The 19,135-nt window shown below is 26.7% G+C and overlaps 4 protein-coding genes across 5 annotated transcripts; 1 reads left to right on the top strand and 3 right to left on the bottom strand.

Moving 5' to 3' along the window:
* Positions 1 to 1,308: 1,308 nt before the first annotated feature.
* Positions 1,309 to 8,637, bottom strand: LOC413048 (bifunctional 3'-phosphoadenosine 5'-phosphosulfate synthase 2). 2 transcript variants are annotated; one of them, XM_006568065.2, is made up of 10 exons: positions 8,338 to 8,637; positions 5,684 to 5,854; positions 3,644 to 4,169; positions 3,376 to 3,476; positions 3,039 to 3,226; positions 2,734 to 2,980; positions 2,421 to 2,627; positions 1,861 to 1,966; positions 1,621 to 1,797; positions 1,309 to 1,537 (listed from the first exon to the last, which is right to left on the bottom strand). In XM_006568065.2, the coding sequence occupies exons 1-10, from the start codon at positions 8,383 to 8,385 to the stop codon at positions 1,434 to 1,436; spliced, it is 1,875 nt and encodes a 624-aa protein (XP_006568128.2). In that variant the 5' UTR covers positions 8,386 to 8,637; the 3' UTR covers positions 1,309 to 1,433. The 2 variants fall into 2 exon arrangements, with proteins under 2 accessions (XP_006568128.2, XP_396499.5); XM_396499.7 differs by lacking the exon at positions 8,338 to 8,637 and adding an exon at positions 5,990 to 6,437.
* An 880-nt stretch (positions 8,638 to 9,517) lies between these two features.
* On the top strand, positions 9,518 to 12,872 carry LOC725186 (chromatin modification-related protein MEAF6). The gene is made up of 4 exons (XM_001120359.5): positions 9,518 to 9,721; positions 9,965 to 10,168; positions 10,456 to 10,492; positions 11,847 to 12,872. The coding sequence occupies exons 1-4, from the start codon at positions 9,650 to 9,652 to the stop codon at positions 12,179 to 12,181; spliced, it is 648 nt and encodes a 215-aa protein (XP_001120359.2). The 5' UTR covers positions 9,518 to 9,649; the 3' UTR covers positions 12,182 to 12,872.
* Positions 12,873 to 13,241: 369 nt separating this feature from the next.
* On the bottom strand, positions 13,242 to 15,611 carry LOC107964828 (cuticle protein 19). The gene is made up of 4 exons (XM_016913470.2): positions 15,450 to 15,611; positions 14,320 to 14,372; positions 13,939 to 14,188; positions 13,242 to 13,634 (listed from the first exon to the last, which is right to left on the bottom strand). The coding sequence occupies exons 1-4, from the start codon at positions 15,483 to 15,485 to the stop codon at positions 13,362 to 13,364; spliced, it is 612 nt and encodes a 203-aa protein (XP_016768959.1). The 5' UTR covers positions 15,486 to 15,611; the 3' UTR covers positions 13,242 to 13,361.
* Positions 15,612 to 17,078: 1,467 nt separating this feature from the next.
* LOC100577575 (28S ribosomal protein S15, mitochondrial) lies at positions 17,079 to 18,861 on the bottom strand. The gene is made up of 4 exons (XM_026442480.1): positions 18,461 to 18,861; positions 18,161 to 18,294; positions 17,787 to 17,982; positions 17,079 to 17,364 (listed from the first exon to the last, which is right to left on the bottom strand). Exons 1-4 carry the CDS (start codon positions 18,685 to 18,687, stop codon positions 17,100 to 17,102), a joined length of 822 nt encoding a protein of 273 aa, XP_026298265.1. The 5' UTR covers positions 18,688 to 18,861; the 3' UTR covers positions 17,079 to 17,099.
* Positions 18,862 to 19,135: the final 274 nt, after the last annotated feature.

The following is a 19,135-nucleotide window of genomic DNA, read 5'->3' as shown; positions in this document are numbered from 1 at the left end:
GCGTCCGTCATTCGATCACCCGCCATTAATTTTCCTCTCTCTCGTCCAATCCCCCGTTTTCCTAACCTCTATCCACTCTATCCGTCGTTCTCCCTTCCGAATCGGCCGCGAAACCGACAGTTTCCGAACAACGTGACGAGCCACCAGAGCAACATGAATCCCTAAGGGCAACGATCTTTCCACACGAAGCACACCTTCTTTCACCTCATACACGCCTGCTTCGAAAATGTGAATATATTTTATTCAACCCTTTCCTTCGGGCACCGGATTAAATTATTCCTATTCGCGGGGTTGTGTCCGTTCCGTTGCAAGCGAACCAACCGTGCGTGGAAACACACGGAACACGCGAACACACTCTGCGTTTCCACTACGTCGGCTAATCGACGAATCGCGTGCCCGAAACGACGCGTCACGTCGCGTCGTGACTAACCCATGGCCGTTGCGCGGTGTTTATACCACGGATGGAAAGCCGCAAGGAATTTCGCACGACCACCATCCTCCTTCTGCTAGCCTGGGATCAAGGGATCAAACCAATAGACTGCCGATAGCCCTTCGGATTATTAGAACGATCGGAACTCGACCCTTCCTCCATCTGGCTTGGCTTCGCACCGCTTTCGATTCTTCGCGACGATTTGGACGGTGGAGACCCCTGCGCGGAAATTGCCCGAACTCCTCGGCCCGGATTATTCCCTGTTCCTCAGTCGAGTTATGATGCCATCGATCTGATGCGTTAATGGACAGTTTTGACAAGCTGATGATTACGGCTTGGCACGCCTGGTATGGGGGCAAGGAGCATTTCCATGAAGGAGAGAGAGATTGGATACAGGTATACCACTCCTGTTTCCAAGCGGTTGGCGAGTGCGTGTGTAGGAGAGTCGTAGTTACTCCCACTTTCAGTCTCGGAAGAGAGGGAACGCGTAACGGATAATAATCCGGTATAAGCGGGAATAACAGTGCGAGGTAAATATTCGAGATCTAAAATGTTATAAGAGTTTTTTTAAGAAATTTCTTTAACCGAAATTAAAAAATCCAATGCACGCATCAAGAAAGTTTTTTGGAATGATTAAATAAATATTAGAATACTTCTTGCTACGTTATGTCAGCCTTGCTGCGATGTGTGATTCGAAGCACTTGAATAACTAACCTTTTCGTTTAAAACGATCATTTTTTACACGATGGTACTTACAATAGAAAATACTAGTGACATTTTTCTTTGATTTTACTGAAACTGTATGACTAGTATCCAATTTGTATTATGAGAACGTTTGTTATTCTTTTAACAAAAATTATAAATATATTAATCTGATATCACTTTGTATAGAAATATTTTTATTTTTAATTAAATTTAAACATATATATTACATTATTTATATGATTAGTGCAAAATAATCCTTTGTATATATGAAAATTATATTATATCTATGAGAAATTAATTACGCTTCTTTATTTAGTTGTTTCTTATAATAATCTGCAATAATTTGCCACGCTTTTGGCGCCATGAATCCTTGTGGCGGATTTTCACCAGATTTTGCTAGATCTGAAATAATCAAATAATTTATTAATATTATTAACAAGTTCAAGTATTACAAAATAATAAACAGTTAGATAAAAATATCTCACTTCTCATTTTAGTTCCCGATATAAAACTAAAATCTTGAGATCTTTCTGGCTGATAGAACGCCATTTTTTTTATTCTATTGTCGTAAGCTGCCACTCTGAATGGAATTATTTCGAGATTTTGAAGACCAGGCGCGATCGACAGTACTCTGGAGCCGTGCGTTCCATCGTATAAGTTTCCTAATTTTAAATGAATCAAATGTAATGCGTCTTCGAATTAAATTACTTTTCTCAGAATATTACCGTCCGGAGTTTTTGACTTGTCTGGATGCGGTAAACCAGCAGGATCACGGCCAACGATGTAAAAGTTCGCGCCCGCCATCATTCTTGCTTTTGCGTGCCATTGCACCTGTATATATATATAACAATTAAACTATTGAAAAATATTCGTTCATCGATTCCTTTTCCTTTAATTTAATGAGAATTAATTTATTATTAATTTATAAGTTAATAGTATTTAAAATAATTATAGTAGGAATGATTATAGGGTATAATTTTATTAAATAATAAAATTGGATATTTAAAAATGACATTTTTGTTTATAAATTTAATTTATAAAAAAATTATTATAATAATATTTACTTATGAAGTTTATGTTGAGAAATCAATTATTGAAATTTTATCAAGAAAATTGAAATACTGCATAAAAATACGTGGATAAAAATTATGATCGATATAAAAAAATCAAAACTTTCAAGTTATTTTAAATATTTTTTTTTTTTTTTTTAATTTTCTTTACAAGCTCTCTTTCAAGTTTTATTTTTAAATTCTCTACGATATAAAACTATTGATTGATGTGATACCTCTGTGGGTCCAGCATAAAGCATCGGGCTTGGAAATATGGCGAGGATGGTGTCCTCGTGTAACACGCCTTCCTCGAGAACGCTTTGGTGTTGGTTTATCCTTACCGGTAATGGCACATCGTCCTCTTTTGTCCATCCTCCCAGAGGATGTAATAAAAGAACTGGTTTCTTGAAACCTCGCTCCTCGACCAGATATCTTCTTGTATCCTGCTCGTGACGTTCATTTTAAATTATAATCGCCACTTTCTAAATTTCACTTTCGCGATTTTAATTTTCATATATTAATGGCGTGGCGACGACGACTTTACTTAACCTGCATCAAAAGTGCGTGGCCATTGTGTATCGGGTTTCTCAACTGAAATGCGAAGACAGCGTCGGCGCCCATCTCTCCGCACTTTTCCCTGATCTCGTTAGGGGTGAGCCTGAACCCGTCAAGCCCGTCGTTCCATCTGATCCTCCCCAAAACCTCCAATTCCCCCCCAACGAGCCAATCACCCGACTCGTGGATCATTTTCACGTGAGGATGACCCGGATCGTTCGTCCCGAATTCTCTGCAACATCTGTCGAATTTGCAAATTAATTTTTCTTAAAGGAAAAGGAAAGATAGAAATTTCAAACCTTTCTTCCTTTCGATGGGCAAAGAATTCTGGTCTCCTTAAAATCGCCACAGCTCTGCCTTCGTGCCTCAAAGCGAGGGCCGACGCGTTGGCGTGCCTCTCCTTTCGATTCGTGTCGACAGGAAGCACAATGGGCACGGATTGATTGACACTCTCCCCATTTTGTTCGATGATCTTAAAATGTTGACACTAGTTGAAAACAGGAGAAACTTTACATTTTCTATTTTCTCTTAATTTAAACTTCTATTTCTACGTTTATTTTATTTTTAGTAACACAAGTAACAAAGGTGATATAATCCTTTAGATTTAGTTAGAAAGCAAGAATAAATTTGCATCACCTGCAAATATTGGTCCTCCCTCATGAAACCTCTAAGCGGGGTTGCCCATCCCTCGGCCAACACTTGGACCCATTGCAAATCGACATCGGTGATTTCGATACCTTCGAATCGAATAATTTATTTAAGGAAAGAGATGTAGAATATTCTAATAAATAAAATAAAATTTCAATTGAAAATTATTAATTTCTCGTTCGAGGAAAAAGATTCGTAATAATTATCATCTTTATCTCTTCTGAGAAATTAAAGAAAAAATATATTTCCAACGTACTAGGAAGACTGTCCGCCTCCCTCCTCGCCTCTTCCATCCTCTTCTCGTCCACAAATAATTCCTCGACTTTCTCTCTTATAGGCGGAACCACTCCCTTCTTTTTCAGGAACTCGATCACCAATCTCGTGGACGTTTCCAAATCGTGAATCTCCGTGTTCACGACGAGATCCGCGTTCACTGGTACCTCGTAATCCTGTCCTATCCCCGTGAAGCTCTTGATCATCCCTTTCCTAGCTTTCTCGTAAAGGCCTTTCACGTCTCTCGCCTCGCAGGTCTGCATCGACGCTTGCACGAATATCTCGAAGAATCTCAGGTTAAAATCCTCGTGGATCTTCCTTGCCGATCTCCTGTCCGCTTCGAACGGCGAAACGAAGCTGCAGATTGTTATTATACCGCAGTCGGAAAATAATTTCGCCACTTCCGCCGCCCTTCGAACGTTCTCCTCGCGATCTTCCTTGGTGAAACCGAGGTTCCGGTTCAACCCATGCCGCACGTTGTCTCCGTCGATGCTGTACGCTGGTATACCCTGAGAGGAAGAAATTTTCAGTAATGGATTTTTCGACATAATAAATAAACATAATATGATAAACTTTTTATAAATTAAATTTATAAACAAAAATGATATTTTGAAAAATCCAATCTTGTTATTTAATATAATATATATAAATTTATATATATAAATTTAATATAATATAAATTTATAAAAATTAAACCCCATAATTATTCTAATTATTTTAATATATATAATATAAACGTGTAAATAAACATTGATATGATAAACTTTTTATAAATTACTTAATAAATTAAATTTATAAACAAAAATAATATTTTAAAAAATCCAATCTTATTATTTAATGAATTTATAAAAATTAAACCCCATAATTATAATAATTATTTTAATATTCACTTACATAATTTTCACTTATATAAATATGTAAATAAACATTGATATAATAAATTTTTTATAAATTACTTTATAAATTAAATTTATAAACAAAAATAATATTTTAAAAAATCCAATCTTGTTATTTAATAAATTTATAAAAATTAAATCCCATAATTATTTTAATAAATAATTATTTTAATATACATAAATATATAAATAAACATTGATATGATAAACTTTTTATAAATTACTTTATAAATTAAATTTATAAACAAAAATGATATTTTAAAAAATCCAATCTTATTATTTATAATAAAATAAATTTATAAAAATTAAATCCCATAATTATAATAATTATTTTAATTATAATAATAAATTACTTTATAAATTAAATTTATAAACAAAAATGATATTTTAAAAAATCCAATCTTATTATTTAATAAATTTATAAAAATTAAATCCTATAATTATTTTAATATACAGAAATTTATAAACAAAAATGATATTTTAAAAAATCCAATTTTCTTATTTAATAAATTTATAAAAATTAAACCCCATAATTATTCTAATTATTTTAATATATATAACATAAACGTGTAAATAAACATTGATATGATAAACTTTTTATAAATTAAATTTATAAACAAAAATAATATTTTAGAAAATCCAATCTTGTTATTTATAATAAAATAAATTTATAAAAATTAAATCCCATAATTATAATAATTATTTTAATATATATAAACATGTAAATAAATATTGATAAACTTTTTATAAATTATATTATAAATTAAATTTATAAACAAAAATGATATTTTAAAAAATCCAATCTTATTATTTAATAAATTTATAAAAATTAAACCCCATAATTATTCTAATTATTTTAATAATATAATATATAACATAAACGTGTAAATAAACATTGATATGATAAACTTTTTATAAATTACTTTATAAATTAAATTTATAAACAAAAATGATATTTTAAAAAATCCAATCTTGATTATTTAATAAAATAAATTTATAAAAATTAAACCCCATAATTATAATAATTATTTTAAAATTTGCAAATAAATAAAGATTGGTGAAAATTTCTATTTTCCATTCAATCGTCATTTCTATTTATTATGGTTAAGTCAAGTTGGAAAACTTACTTGAGAGACGAGGTAATTTTCAAGTTGAAACGATATGGAAGTCTTTCCAGCCCCGGACAATCCTGTCAGCCAAATGGTACAACCGCGAAATTCTTTGAATTTTCCGTACGTTTCGCCTCGTCTCTCCCTCGACACGTGATGCATCTGTTGTATCACATTCGTCGAAAGTATCTGGAAATTATTCGAACGAAATATCTAGAATTGTTTAAAATTAAGATAAAAATTATTTCTGAATTTAATTTAATTAAATAATTAAAAAATGTAAGACGCGTGAAAATAAATAAATTTTTCTTTTCTTTTTTTTACCTGATTACTTTTCCTCTGCGTACTTTGATTCTCGAACAAGGACTTTGTGTATATCCCCATTATGCAATACTCGATTGTCTATGACTTTTAAGAGATTTAAAAAAATTAAAAATTATCTTTATCCTTTAATCGTTCATTTTCATGTTTCTTCTTCTTCAATTCTATATATATATCGAATGTCGAACGAGGGAGAAAGTTAAGTTCACTAACTGTTTATCAAAATGCGGACAACAACATTGTTCGGAATCTTTCTCTTCGAAGAGAACGGAGACGGACCGGGAAAGGAAGTGTCTAGGCGCATAGGAAGTTCGGGATGGACTAAGCGTGAGATTTTAAGTTCCGTCAACAGAGAAAGTGAAAAGGAAAGTAGTAAGTTTCGGCTCGATAGTGGGAGACGAAGAATTTCTCATGGCATGATGCTTCGAATATCCGAAGAAACTGAGAATCGTTAAACGAAACGTCGTTAAAAGTGAAACCTTATCATATCATATCTTTCTCGTATCTTTTTTGATATGATCTTTGCATAACACATTCGTGCGTTTTGAATATGTCTCTTAAATAAAATTAAATATTTGTTGTTAAACAACTTTTTGATTCCCAGATTTTTTTTTCCAATTTTTTGTATCGTCAAATAATTTTACATTCTAATTTTCAATATTCAATGTTCAAAAAAAGAATATTAAATAAAATTGAATAATATTATATATATTTAATCACATTAATTGTTATAATAATTTAGAATAAATAAAATGTTCTAATTACAGGTTCAATAGTTAATTATTGTATTTTAATTACAGGCTCAATAGTTAATTATCATTGTTATCCTAATTACAGGCTCCGATATTTAATTATAATGAATTTATTTTCTGAAGAAAATATTATCGATTTATTCGCGATTTATCACGATAAAGTTCAATCATCATTGATCTAGATACAATATCTAAATAACCATTGATAATACTCGCTTATTAATTTAGTTTACTTAGAAATAAATAATATTTAATAAATGAGCATTTATACGTGTAATTTCATTCAGTTTATTAAATTAAAGATATATATAGAGGAGTGACAAAAATATTAAAATTAATTGATATTAAAATAATATTTTAATTTGATTATTTTTAACATTGATATATTATAGATGGATGAATGTAAATAAATGTAATATAACAATATATCTCAAAAGTGTTTCAAAAGTTATATATTACATATTTCATAATTTCAAGTTTCATAATGTACAAAAATAGATAGTTTAATTAATATAATTAAATATGACTTGAATTAATTCTTGTTCATTCCAATCTCACTTAATCAATGTAGTTTAAATTTGGTAATATTACAGATTAAATACTGAGATATATGTATATATTTCATTTATATTATTTTTTTGAAATAATACTTTAAATAAAGACATTAATTCATAATAAGAGGAGATAATAATATGGAAACAAACATATAATAATGTGATGAAATTATCATTAAATAATCATTAACTGATAATTTCTTTCCAATTTTTTGTATCATTAACTAATAATTATGTAATATTAAAATTATCATTAAAGATTTGTTAAAGAATCATTAACATATTGTAATTTTAAATTTATTTTAAATTATTTTAGATTTAAATAAATTGATCCAAACAATAAGATAATGTATAAATTAAATTGTTATTAAATTATTCAACTTATGTTAATCAACTGATTTGTTAATCCAATCATTACCTATATATGTGCCAATGTAAATTAAAAATGTAAATTAAAAGCTGAACTTATTATCAATCAAATTTCTTCACTTTTAATTCTTTAAAAATATGGGATACGCATATATGTAAATTTTTTCAATGCAAATAAAATTTATCATCTCGTTACGCGAGGAATATTGAAAGACGTTTAAAATGTAAAATACAAGCTTTGCACAGGGTTTCGTGACTTCTATTTCGATTTCTTTGCAGATGAAAAAAGAAAAAGAGAATGCATAATGAGAGATAATCTGCGATCTAGTTTCACAATAGTGAAATAGCAATGGATAGATTTTTGCAAAGTATCAGAAAAAACTTGTCGAAAGTTGGCCATTGGTTGAAACTAGACAATATGTTATTATATGATATTATTTTATAAAGATATTTTACTGAAAATAAAATTTTGCTTTCTCCAATATAATATATGATATTTGCAGTTTTAAAGATATAATTTTATTACTATTAATAATTTTAATTTTCTAATTATTATTAAAATCGATAATTAAAAATCGAATGTAAATAAATTTTAAATCAAGTTGAAAAAATCAATTTCTCCAAATTACATCTCACAACTGTCAATTAATTCAAAGAAAAAAAGAAAAATACTCACGTAATTGATGCCTGCATTGAAGTTCTCAACCTTATTCTCATGATTCATTCTTCTTCAACCACTATCCTTCCAATTCTTTCTTCAAAAGATATCTATATTATTATCTTAAATGTATCTAAACTCGATAGAAAGTGAAATAACATTCAGAATTAACGTTGGATAAAACACTGAAATTCTTTTATAAAAATATCTCTTCGAGATATCACTGATTGTAAATGGTAATTATCCACGTGGATGGATCTGTTCGAGGTACCACTGAGAGAATCTGGTGACACGTGTTCTTTCATATATGATCGGCAAGCGCCAAGAAGGCGTAGATCGTTTGCAGGAGGGGAGGAATCGCGCATTCTCCCTCCCTCATCCTCTGTCCTTCTTGCTTTTTTTCTTCTCTACTTCCTCTGCAAATACGACCTTGAACGTAGGAAAAACTCTGAACATTGGAAAAACTCGAGGACAGCTAAATTTCTCGTTTCGTGATTCAGTTCAACCTTTCAAATTGTTTGTAGCAGAGTAGAATAGAATCTTACGTACTATTTGCTTAGAGCTATGTTAGCAACTTTGATTCTTTTTTTTTTTTTTCCATTCAGAATACCGAGAAATATTGATATTTCATGATTTGTTATTGTAATTTGTATCGTAATTCAAGGCAAATTATAGCAATTATAATTTTCTTTTGTAATTGTTTTTATAAATTGGCTTCCATATAGTTGCTTGTAATGTGTGTCTTATATTTTGTATTAGTGCGATTTGAAGATTTTCTTTCTTCTTTTTTTATGAAAATAAGCAATGGATGCATGAATAGTAATATTAATATTCAACGAATTGTGTAAGTGTAATATATATATATATAATTTTATATTATATTATATGTATTAATAAATAAATATCTTAGAGTAGATAGTATAGTATTTTTAGAGAAAATGAAAAAATAGTAAACAACTTTTTTTTCCAATATTTATTATATATTTTATAAAATTTTATAGCACTTTATTATATAGAAAAGAAATGATTGAATAAAAAAGAATTTATATTTATGGTTATGTTTTCTTATTTTGTCTCTGTAATTAATTATTAAATTTTCGAAAGAATTTTAGAAGTGTTAGGAAAATTGTATTTGGTTCATTTAAATATACCCGCTTTTGTATCATTAATATTTTGAATCTGTATTCAGACTGCGATAACTTCAAGTTAGTCGAGAAAGTTTTCATCAAAAAAATAAAGTTGTTATGTATTTGTTGAATGTAGAAAGACGTATTTTAAGCAAAAGAGTTCTAGTAACTATTGTTGTTGTATCAATAAATTTAAATGCATAATGTCGACAAAATCCTCTGTCGATTTGCGAGCTGAACTTGCTGAATTAGTGAAACGAAAAGCAGAAATAGCTGTAAGTATCAAAAGAATTGTCAAATACACGTTATATTTTTTCTGTTAAATTTATTTCTATCTTTTTGCAAAATGTATTTATTTAAAACGAACGATATTATCGAATTTGTTATGAAAAAGAATTTTATTTATCATTTGATATTCATCTTTAAAAACTTTCTGAAAATTACATTAGGTTATTTTAGATGTTTAGAGGTTATGTTGGTCCAATCTTTTGATTGTTCATTATTTTATAATTTTACAGGATACTCTTGCCAATTTAGAACGTCAAATCTATGCGTTTGAAGGTAGTTATTTGGAAGATACACAACTATATGGTAATATAATACGTGGTTGGGACAGATATTTAGCCAGCAATAAAAATGCTAACAGTAAAGCAGATAAACGAAATAGAAAATTCAAAGAAGCTGAAAGGCTATTCTCAAAATCTTCTATCACCTCTATGGCTGTTAGTAATCAATATTTTATTTTATAAAATAAACAAAATTAAATTTATATTAAATTTCTAAGAATATTAGTTTAAAATTATAACGTTTCGATAAAAATATACATTTGTATATATAAAATATTATAATTACTAGAATATAAATGTTGTCTTCTATATATATATAATTATTTTTTACTATTTTACATTTTTATAGAGGATTATAGAGGAAAAAATATAAATTGAATATTCAAAAATATTTCTAAAATGATATATAATTTCAATAAATTAGAAATATTAAATTTTTACAGGCAGTTAGTGGACTTGTGGAAAACACCCAGGAAAAAAGTAAGGACCTCAATGGATATTCCTGAGATAGCTAATTCTTTAAAGAAAAAAAGAAAACAATTTATTTTTCATCCTATTGTCCCTTCCAACTTTTCTTTTTATCCTTTCCTCGGCAATAATTCTTTTTAATTTTTAAGTTATCCTTTAATGTGTTTCTTTTTCTTTTTAATGTATCGATCAGATTGTCTTTAAAAAGAAAGTAAAAAAGAGCATAATAAATGTGGATTGTTATGAAACACAATTGATTGAATTAAAAAAAAAACTCGAAGGATATCTATTATTATTTCGAATTTTAATATAATTTCTTTTCTGTATTTAATTGTTATAAATAAATTTTAATTTATTTTTCAATCTATTTTGAAAAGAACTTTTCGCATAACATTCTTATATTTTTCATTGATTTTTTTCTTTCTGTTTTCATGTGCATTCATCTTTTTTCTCTATTTAATGATAAATTAATTCAACGTCTATTCTCTTTCAAAATTCTATAAAAAGTTATTCTTTGATTCTATCTGCTATATTGCATATACTTTTTTCTACACATTTGTTATTAGAAAACTTGTGATTTGCTTTTATTGAACATGCTGAAAGTGTACGATATTAGCTCACCATTGTTATTTTATTTTCCATATTTATCTTTCTTCTGTATCTAAATTTTAAATAAATTTCTTTCTTTTTTATATTAATGTAGGTATAAAAAAATATCTCATTTTATACTTTCGATAATATTTATTAAATCAATCAAAGTGTGGTAAAGTAACAATTATTCATATTTAAAAATTATATCACATTGTTCTATTTTAATTTCAAAAGAAAATTGGTACTCGATGATACACTTTCATGTATATATTCGCTATATATTTGCTTCTAGGTGATAGTTTCTTTCTACAACATTATAGAATGTTAAAGAATATATAAAAAAAGAAAATTTTGATCGATTAAACGAAATTCAAAATTTTAACTCTACTATTTATAATTTTTATTATTTGACACATTTGAATATTATTTACCATAGAAAACTTTATATACAACTTAACATTCAAAATTTTATATCTCTCGTACAAAACCTTGATACATCTATGTCATTGATGATTATTCCTTTGATAATCGAAACTTTTTAATCGATCAAAACAAAATCGCATTTTTATTGAACGATAAAAGCGGTTAAATAATTCTTGACTGATTAATCTCTCTAATCGGCTAATCGGTCAATTGAACGCATTGTAACCGTACAAATTGTCGATCGAGTCGAATCGACCGATCAATTCTTCGATCGATCGGTCAAACTATTTTATATATATTCACGTACCGATCGTAGGATCGCGGTTTTCCCATTCTAAAAACTTGATTCCAGTTGACCGGTACAGTGAATCGGAGTCGCAGATCGGCAACAGCGGTAGCGAAGACAATTGCAGCCTTGTCAATTCTCACGGAACGACAGCCAATAGCGGTAGCAGCAACGGTAATAAGGAGTCGACGGGAAAAAATCACTCTGTAATTGGCCAGTACAGCCAGAACGGATCTATCGTCTCTTCCTCGGAAATCGCCGGACAATTTGCGAACGGGCATGCGAGCAACGGCAGCCTCGAGCACGTCTCTTTAAAGGAGAACACGGGGAAAGATTCGTCGAAAAATAAATCTGGGAATAGCGCGAAAAAGAACAGCAACAAGAGATCAAGAAATAGGTAGAATAGATAGTGAGAAATTGGTATGACAATGAAATAGTTCGAAACGACTATTCGAAATTTCTTTTTTTTTTTTTTTCTTTTTCTTCTTCTTTTAATTTCTATATCTCGATTCTCGATATAAAACATTTGAATTTCTTCTATAGGAAAGTGAAGAATGCTATAGTCTTTATCATTAGCGATAAGAGTGTTAGCTGTAGGATAAAATTTTAAGTGATAAAAAGGTCATTTTGCCATCCAAATAGTATTTCTATTCTATGTCTAATTGACTCGAAAAAAACGATAAATATAGTATTGTACAAATATAAATTTCAGGTCTAGGAATAAGATTGTTAGAAGAATTAGTTGAATAGTACATATATTAGATTTAAGGGACAAAAATATCGGAATCTTTTCTATTTTTTGTAATTTTTTCTTTTTTCAACGCGTAAAAAACATGTTACCATTAGTTGAGATTAGTCAAATTTTATAATTGCTCTGTTTATTATTATTATTATTATAAAAGATAAAGCTATTTTTAGTTTCAATTTAAATATATAATACATAATAGTTCACGTTTTTAAAAAGATTTATGTTAGAAGTAGTTAGCATTCCATTTATTTTTATTATATAAGAGATTTTTTTTATTTCATATTTAATGTATATAGAAAGGTGCAGTGCAGAGGTTGTAGTTGTAGAAAGATACAATTAATTATTACGTAAGGAAATAGGATAATTTAGATATATAATTAAACTATTTTTTGTAATTACGTTATTCTATAATTTCAAACTTCACATTTGATTAGTTTATTTTTTCAATTGAATCCTTTTTTTATCGATACTTTTCTAATAATAAGTTTATCCGTAATTCTTCGTGAAAATGTTATTATTTACATTTGTAAAAATATTATGAGAAAAAAATACTAAAAAAAAAAAAATTGAAAAATATTTTTTGTAACTATTGTATTTAAATAAAACATTGTTAGTAAAGAAGAATTTAGAATTAATTGAATTCTGATATGATGATATATATATAAGGGAGAGACATAACAAATATTTCAATTAGATAAATTAATTCTTTGACATATTTTTTAGAAAACATTCTATTTTTTTTTCTTTTTTACAATAAAATTGAAAAGTTCCATTTATCCATACGCATTCTTTTAGAAATACAATCTTTATATAGGATAAATAAGTTTTTATCTTTAACGAGGATTGGGAACAATAGTCACTGGTAAAAATGCTTTCAAATTACCATCTTGTTTCACCACATTTTTCGGAGGTTCGTTCCTGGTTACAACCGCGTTGAAACCATTATGATCGTCAGCCGTGTACGTTACCGTCCGAATTGATCCATCCGCCTCGACCACGGAATATTCGCCCTTCACCGTGTCACCATCCCTTTCCTCCCATGCCGATTTCGAATCACCGGTGTATCCATCAAGAACACCATAGTTGAACGAGTATCTTGGATAGGCCTCCGGAAAAATTATTATTTTTACACATTTTAATACAAATTTTCCTTTCTTAGCACACTGATTATTCAGATACGAATGAATAGAATGATATGAATCAACGAAGAAAAAATTAGAAAGACAAGAAACATAATATAAGATTTGAAAGATAATGAACGAATTGGAAGAATATGAAGAGATAAAGATCTTAATGCGATTGTATGTAAAATTAAAATATCTCATAATATAAATATTTAATATTTATGCAAGATTTTTTTAAGTAAAATTTATTTATACTTATTTTTTATAAATCTCTTTTTAAAGTTACCATGTATTCCGCTTCTTTTTCGTTTTTCGTGTCAGTCGCGACAACGGCGGAGGCCGTTTTAATAATCGGTGGAGCAACGTACACCAACGACGACGTCTTCGGTAATAATCTGTACGAAATAGGAGAGGAAACTTTCACGTAAGTCGGAAACACAGGCTCCACTTTGCCTCCAATTGATTTAAGAGCACAAGTTACGGGTACCGCGGCACCATTGGCAGCGATCGCATCGATTGGCGCGCAAGGAAATCTTCTAAGGAAAAAAAATATTCGATTTGATAATCCTAGAAACTGGAGATAATGTTTTTTCTTTAATTAAGAATCTTCCTTTTTGTTATTGAATACGAGTTAAATGAAAGAAGAACAAAATTTTAATTATCTTACTGTTGAAGAACACCAGCAATTATTAGCTTCAAGAAACAGCATAAAATCACGATCTGTAAAAAAGGAAAAATATATTAATCTCTCAAGAGATTTATTAGTCGATATTCTAAAAAATATTTATTAAGAAAAAAAAAAGTATTACAATTTCTATTATAATAATTTTTGACAATCAATTTTATCAATTATTCTGGCAAATAAAAATCAGCAAGACCAAATTATATTTTAAAGTAATATATTTTGACAATGTGTATATACTTTTTTATACAATCCATTGAATTGAAAGCTTTATCATCAAGCTCTTATTTTTATTACTTGAATTAAATTATTCCTAGAAATATGGATATACATAAAGTTATAATGGAAATAATAAAAATTGAGAGACATATGTATGTGAATCAACTTGTCATTGCACAACCTGCAATGGCTACTGCTACTCTTAAGGAGTGCCACTATACAAGTAAACCATCTGAAACCAATGTGTATATGCGTAGGTAAGTACTTTATTCAGCGGTTCTCGAGCATTATTATGCTTAGATAAAAAAAAAAAAAGAAAAAGAAAAAGGAATCTAAATCGCAAACCTTCGCCACGATTGACACGCTCGATACTTGATAAGAGTGGAAAGAAAGGTCTAAATGTTTTTTCCTTCGTAAAAGAAAAGATTATTATAGTTGGAAAGAAATCGAGTGAACGTAGGAATCGATACAAACGTGCATGTACGTTTCTTGCTAATTGTGAACCGCTAGATTAAGCAATTGCACTTTCGACTAACAACCGCGGAAAAATACGAAATAAAAATTGTTGTTAGATATATTTATAAAATTAATATTTTGGGAAATTGATTGGGAAAATAAAAATATTAGTTTTTTGAATATGATAATTGATATTACATAAATATTATATTAATACTTTAATAATTAATTTTTATAAGATTTCATTGTATTCTATATTTTTGACAAAATTTGATAATTTGTATTTGAATATAGAAATATTAATATCAGTTATAATGTATAATATAAACATAAAAAATTCTAGAAATATATTTCCTTTTTTTATTTTAAATACATATAATTTAATTGAATTTTTGAAATAGTGTTTAAATTCCTTTTTTATATTCCTTTATCTTACAAACCTTTTCAATAATTCTTTTGGAAAGCTGTGACTGCATGTTTTAAAAACTATTGAAACCACAATTGATTAAAATTCGCACCAAAATATACACTATTTCAGAGTCTTTTTTGAATTGTCATTTATTATTTAAAAATTGTTTCCAATAAATTACATATTTTAAAAAAAAAAAGAAAATGTCTTTACTTGTTAGTTAATAAAATATTTATTTAATTAATATATGCACGAAAATATTTTGAAATATTTATGGTACGTGATACACTTATATAAAGAAAACTTCGATAAAATTTGAGAAACAACTAACAAAACTTTCACGGCGGTCCTTCAGAGAATAGAACATCAGTATCCAGCTCATCTTTATATACAACTTATATAGGGTGACTATAAAAACTTTTAAAGTATATAATGTAATTATTTGTAATATAAATATTTTATGTAAATGTATATAAATATATATAAATGTAATATACATATTATAAAATAATATTTATTTATTTTTAAGATTTACTTTTTTTAAATTTTGTTTTTTACTCAATGATATAGTAATAAAATTACTTCAATGTAATATAAACAGAATATACGTATATAAATAATATAAATTCACATTATTTTAATTTCTAATAGATAACAATAATAATTTGAATAATTCTTATCATCTTATGTATGATTAAATTAATCAAGTATTCATTTCAAACACCCAATATATACGAGAACATTCACTTACAATTCTTGGATCTCTCTTAATACAACGAGGGATGCGCAACGTGCAACCGTGGGAACGTCATCACCTGTTGAAACTAATATAATACCGTAACTTTTAATCTCATAACAATAAAATATTTATATTTTATAATTAATTAAAATTTAATAAATTTGATTATTTTGCATTGATTCTGAGAATATTTCTAGTATTTTTATTAAAATTATACAAGAAAAGTAATATGTAATGTATATGAAATATAATGTAATTCTTCAAGAAATATATATATTTTTTTTTAAATAAATTTTTTATGATAAGAAATGTAGATGAGAATCACTATGGATCAACTTATATATTATCATTACATTATTTTTCCCCCCTTTTAAAAAAAATATTTAATAAAGATAAATTTAAGAATCTAATTGTCTTTTCGCAATGCATATTTGTTTTATTTTGTTTGGTTGTATACTATTAATTTCGTGATTTAATATTTCTCAATTTACATTTCAAAACTGCTAGCAAAAATGACGCTAATTATCATAATATCAGATGAGAAAATTAGATACCATAATATTCATTCATTGCAGATTTTAAATTGGTATATTTTTTATATATTTAAAAATTAAATAACATTTTACAAAACTATTTATTTACATTGAATAATTTTTGTATTATTTTTAATTAATTAAATAACTCTTATTAATTTTACACAAATATATAATAAAAATTAAAGAGAAAGTATAAATATAATAATATATATTATTTATTATAGCAATTATTAAATTAATTATAATTTAATTGAAAAATATAATTTTTCTGTTTTAAATCTTAAATTTAATATTAATAATATATTAATACATAGTTCCATATACAATATGTCATAACACAATTTGTTATAAAAAGATATTTAAGAGAATAGATTAAAAAAAACAATGAAAGAATATAGAAAAAAATTTATTTATTTACATTTTCTTTTGATAGTTCTTCTACTTTTTTTAATGTAGCTTCAATATCTTCTTGTGTTACTGAACGTTCTAAACCATATTCTTTTTCAACTTTTGAAATATATTCCAATTTTTTAACCTTCTCAGCATAAAATATTTTTTGTTGTTCTTTTAATTCTTTTTTAAATGCATCCAATTTTTCTTGAATAAGAGTATCACAATAATTTTTTGTCAGCTTTCTTAATGCGTCTTTTCTTGATACTTTACCAGTAATTCTATAATCAATTAAAAATTAAATTATACATATAATAAAATCATATCAAAATATAAAATATAAAAGTATAATTTTTTTAAATTTTATTAATTTTAAAAGTGTTATGATATATATTTATCAATATAATTATTATTCATCATATTTTCTTTCTTATATATTGCATTAATATCTTTATATATATATATATATAATATATATATATAATATATATATATATATATATATATATATATATATATATATATATATATATATATATATATATATATATATATATATATATATATATATATATATATATATATATATATATATATATATATATATATATATATATATAAATACAATGAACTTTAAAAGAATATTATATATCCTAGAAATAAGAAAAAGATTTCGTATAATGAAGACAGAAAAAAAACATACTCTGGTTCAGCAGTATATGTGAGATTCAAACGTTCAAGAACCCATTCAAAGCGTTTATAATCCCATTTTCGTAATAATTTAAGATACTTCTTTCTTTTATCAATTAATTCTTTTAGAAATACTTTTACGCTTACATTTCTAGGATGGATTTCCATATGTTTTTGAAGATATTGTATTTCAGCGGTCAATGCAGCAACTGAAACAATTTATTTAAATTATTATAATAAAAGTTATTATGATAAAAATATATTTCTAAATATAAATCATTTATTAAAAGAAAAGGAATGTCATAATTTTTTGTATGAAAACATTTATAATAGTATAATATCAAGTTTTTTATTTTTTATAAATGCATATAATCAAATTATATTTACTTTTAACTTCTGGAGAACCTCGATCACAAACATGTCTTTTTACAAGTGCTATTATTTTCTCTCTTGATAAATTTCTAGTTTCTTTGCCTCGTTGAAATTCTAAAGTAAATATTTTCTTTACAAGATCATCTGCACTGCATATGATTAATTAAATATAATTAAATATAATTAATTATTTAAAATTCTTTAAAGATATTTATTTTATATAAAATATTTCAAAATTGTTTTTTAATTTTCAATAAATTGTTGTATTGTATAACAATATTATTAATACATAATAAGTTTATATTTATTACTTACTTTTTCAATTCTTTTGAATTTTCATAATAAAGTTGAGTATCAGTTGATTTTATAGGTATATTTAATCCTAAATCACCACTTTTCCGAGGATCTACAGATGAAATTTTAACTGGTCGTACCCATTGAATTTTATAATCATCAACAGTTGCCATTCCTCGGTATAAATAACCTCCAAACTTATTCATTCTTATGCTTATTAATTTACAAGAATTTATTATTGAATTCATGTTAATTTATAAATTTAAATATTAGACTTATTAAAATTAAGTAAAAAAAAAATTTAATTAATACACAATTTCCTATTCTTATTGTTTAAATATTATAATTATAATATTTTGTGTATTATCATATACATGATAGATTTCACATCTATATTTAAGAAACTTCGTGTTTTATCTTCTAAAATACTATTAAATAATGAGAAAAAGACAGCGCCATCTCTAGTGTGCCTCAAATGAAACTCAAAAAGGAAGGATAGAACATAATAGAAGAACGATAGAGAGCAAAGAATTGATTGATTATGCCATCTCTTGAGTATCATAGACATTTTTTTTAAAGATAGAGTAAGAATTAATAAAGAGATATTTTTGATATTAAAGAGATGGTATTATTAGTCAATTCTTATTCTCTTTCTATCTTCTTCTATTCTTATTCTATTTTTATTCTCTTCTCCTA

This window comes from Apis mellifera, linkage group LG8, assembly GCF_003254395.2.
Source record: "Apis mellifera strain DH4 linkage group LG8, Amel_HAv3.1, whole genome shotgun sequence".
Classification (NCBI taxonomy): Eukaryota; Metazoa; Arthropoda; class Insecta; order Hymenoptera; family Apidae; genus Apis; species Apis mellifera.
Note: the sequence above shows the minus strand (reverse complement) of the source record. Positions and strands in the feature narration are given on the sequence as shown.

Bases quoted from the DNA above. Each gene is read 5' to 3' on its own strand.
- LOC725186 (XM_001120359.5), top strand. From the start codon at position 9,650: ATGTCGACAAAATCCTCTGTCGATTTGCGAGCTGAACTTGCTGAATTA. The intron at 10,169-10,455 runs GTTAGTAATCAA...AAATTTTTACAG, and splicing joins CTTCTATCACCTCTATGGCT to GCAGTTAGTGGACTTGTGGA. The intron at 10,493-11,846 runs GTAAGGACCTCA...ACTTGATTCCAG, and splicing joins GGAAAACACCCAGGAAAAAA to TTGACCGGTACAGTGAATCG.
- LOC100577575 (XM_026442480.1), bottom strand. From the start codon at position 18,687: ATGAATTCAATAATAAATTCTTGTAAATTAATAAGCATAAGAATGAAT. The intron at 17,983-18,160 runs GTAAATATAATT...AAATTGTTTCAG, and splicing joins AGGTTCTCCAGAAGTTAAAA to TTGCTGCATTGACCGCTGAA. The intron at 17,365-17,786 runs GTATGTTTTTTT...AATTGATTATAG, and splicing joins ACATATACTGCTGAACCAGA to AATTACTGGTAAAGTATCAA.
- LOC413048 (XM_396499.7), bottom strand. From the start codon at position 6,049: ATGGGGATATACACAAAGTCCTTGTTCGAGAATCAAAGTACGCAGAGG. The intron at 4,170-5,683 runs GTAAGTTTTCCA...TCTTCCTCTCAG, and splicing joins AAAATTACCTCGTCTCTCAA to GGTATACCAGCGTACAGCAT. The intron at 3,477-3,643 runs GTACGTTGGAAA...TTCGATTCGAAG, and splicing joins GGAGGCGGACAGTCTTCCTA to GTATCGAAATCACCGATGTC.
- LOC107964828 (XM_016913470.2), bottom strand. From the start codon at position 15,485: ATGCAGTCACAGCTTTCCAAAAGAATTATTGAAAAG. The intron at 14,373-15,449 runs GTTTGTAAGATA...CCTTTTTTACAG, and splicing joins CCAAAAGAATTATTGAAAAG to ATCGTGATTTTATGCTGTTT. The intron at 14,189-14,319 runs GTAAGATAATTA...TTTTTTCCTTAG, and splicing joins ATTGCTGGTGTTCTTCAACA to AAGATTTCCTTGCGCGCCAA.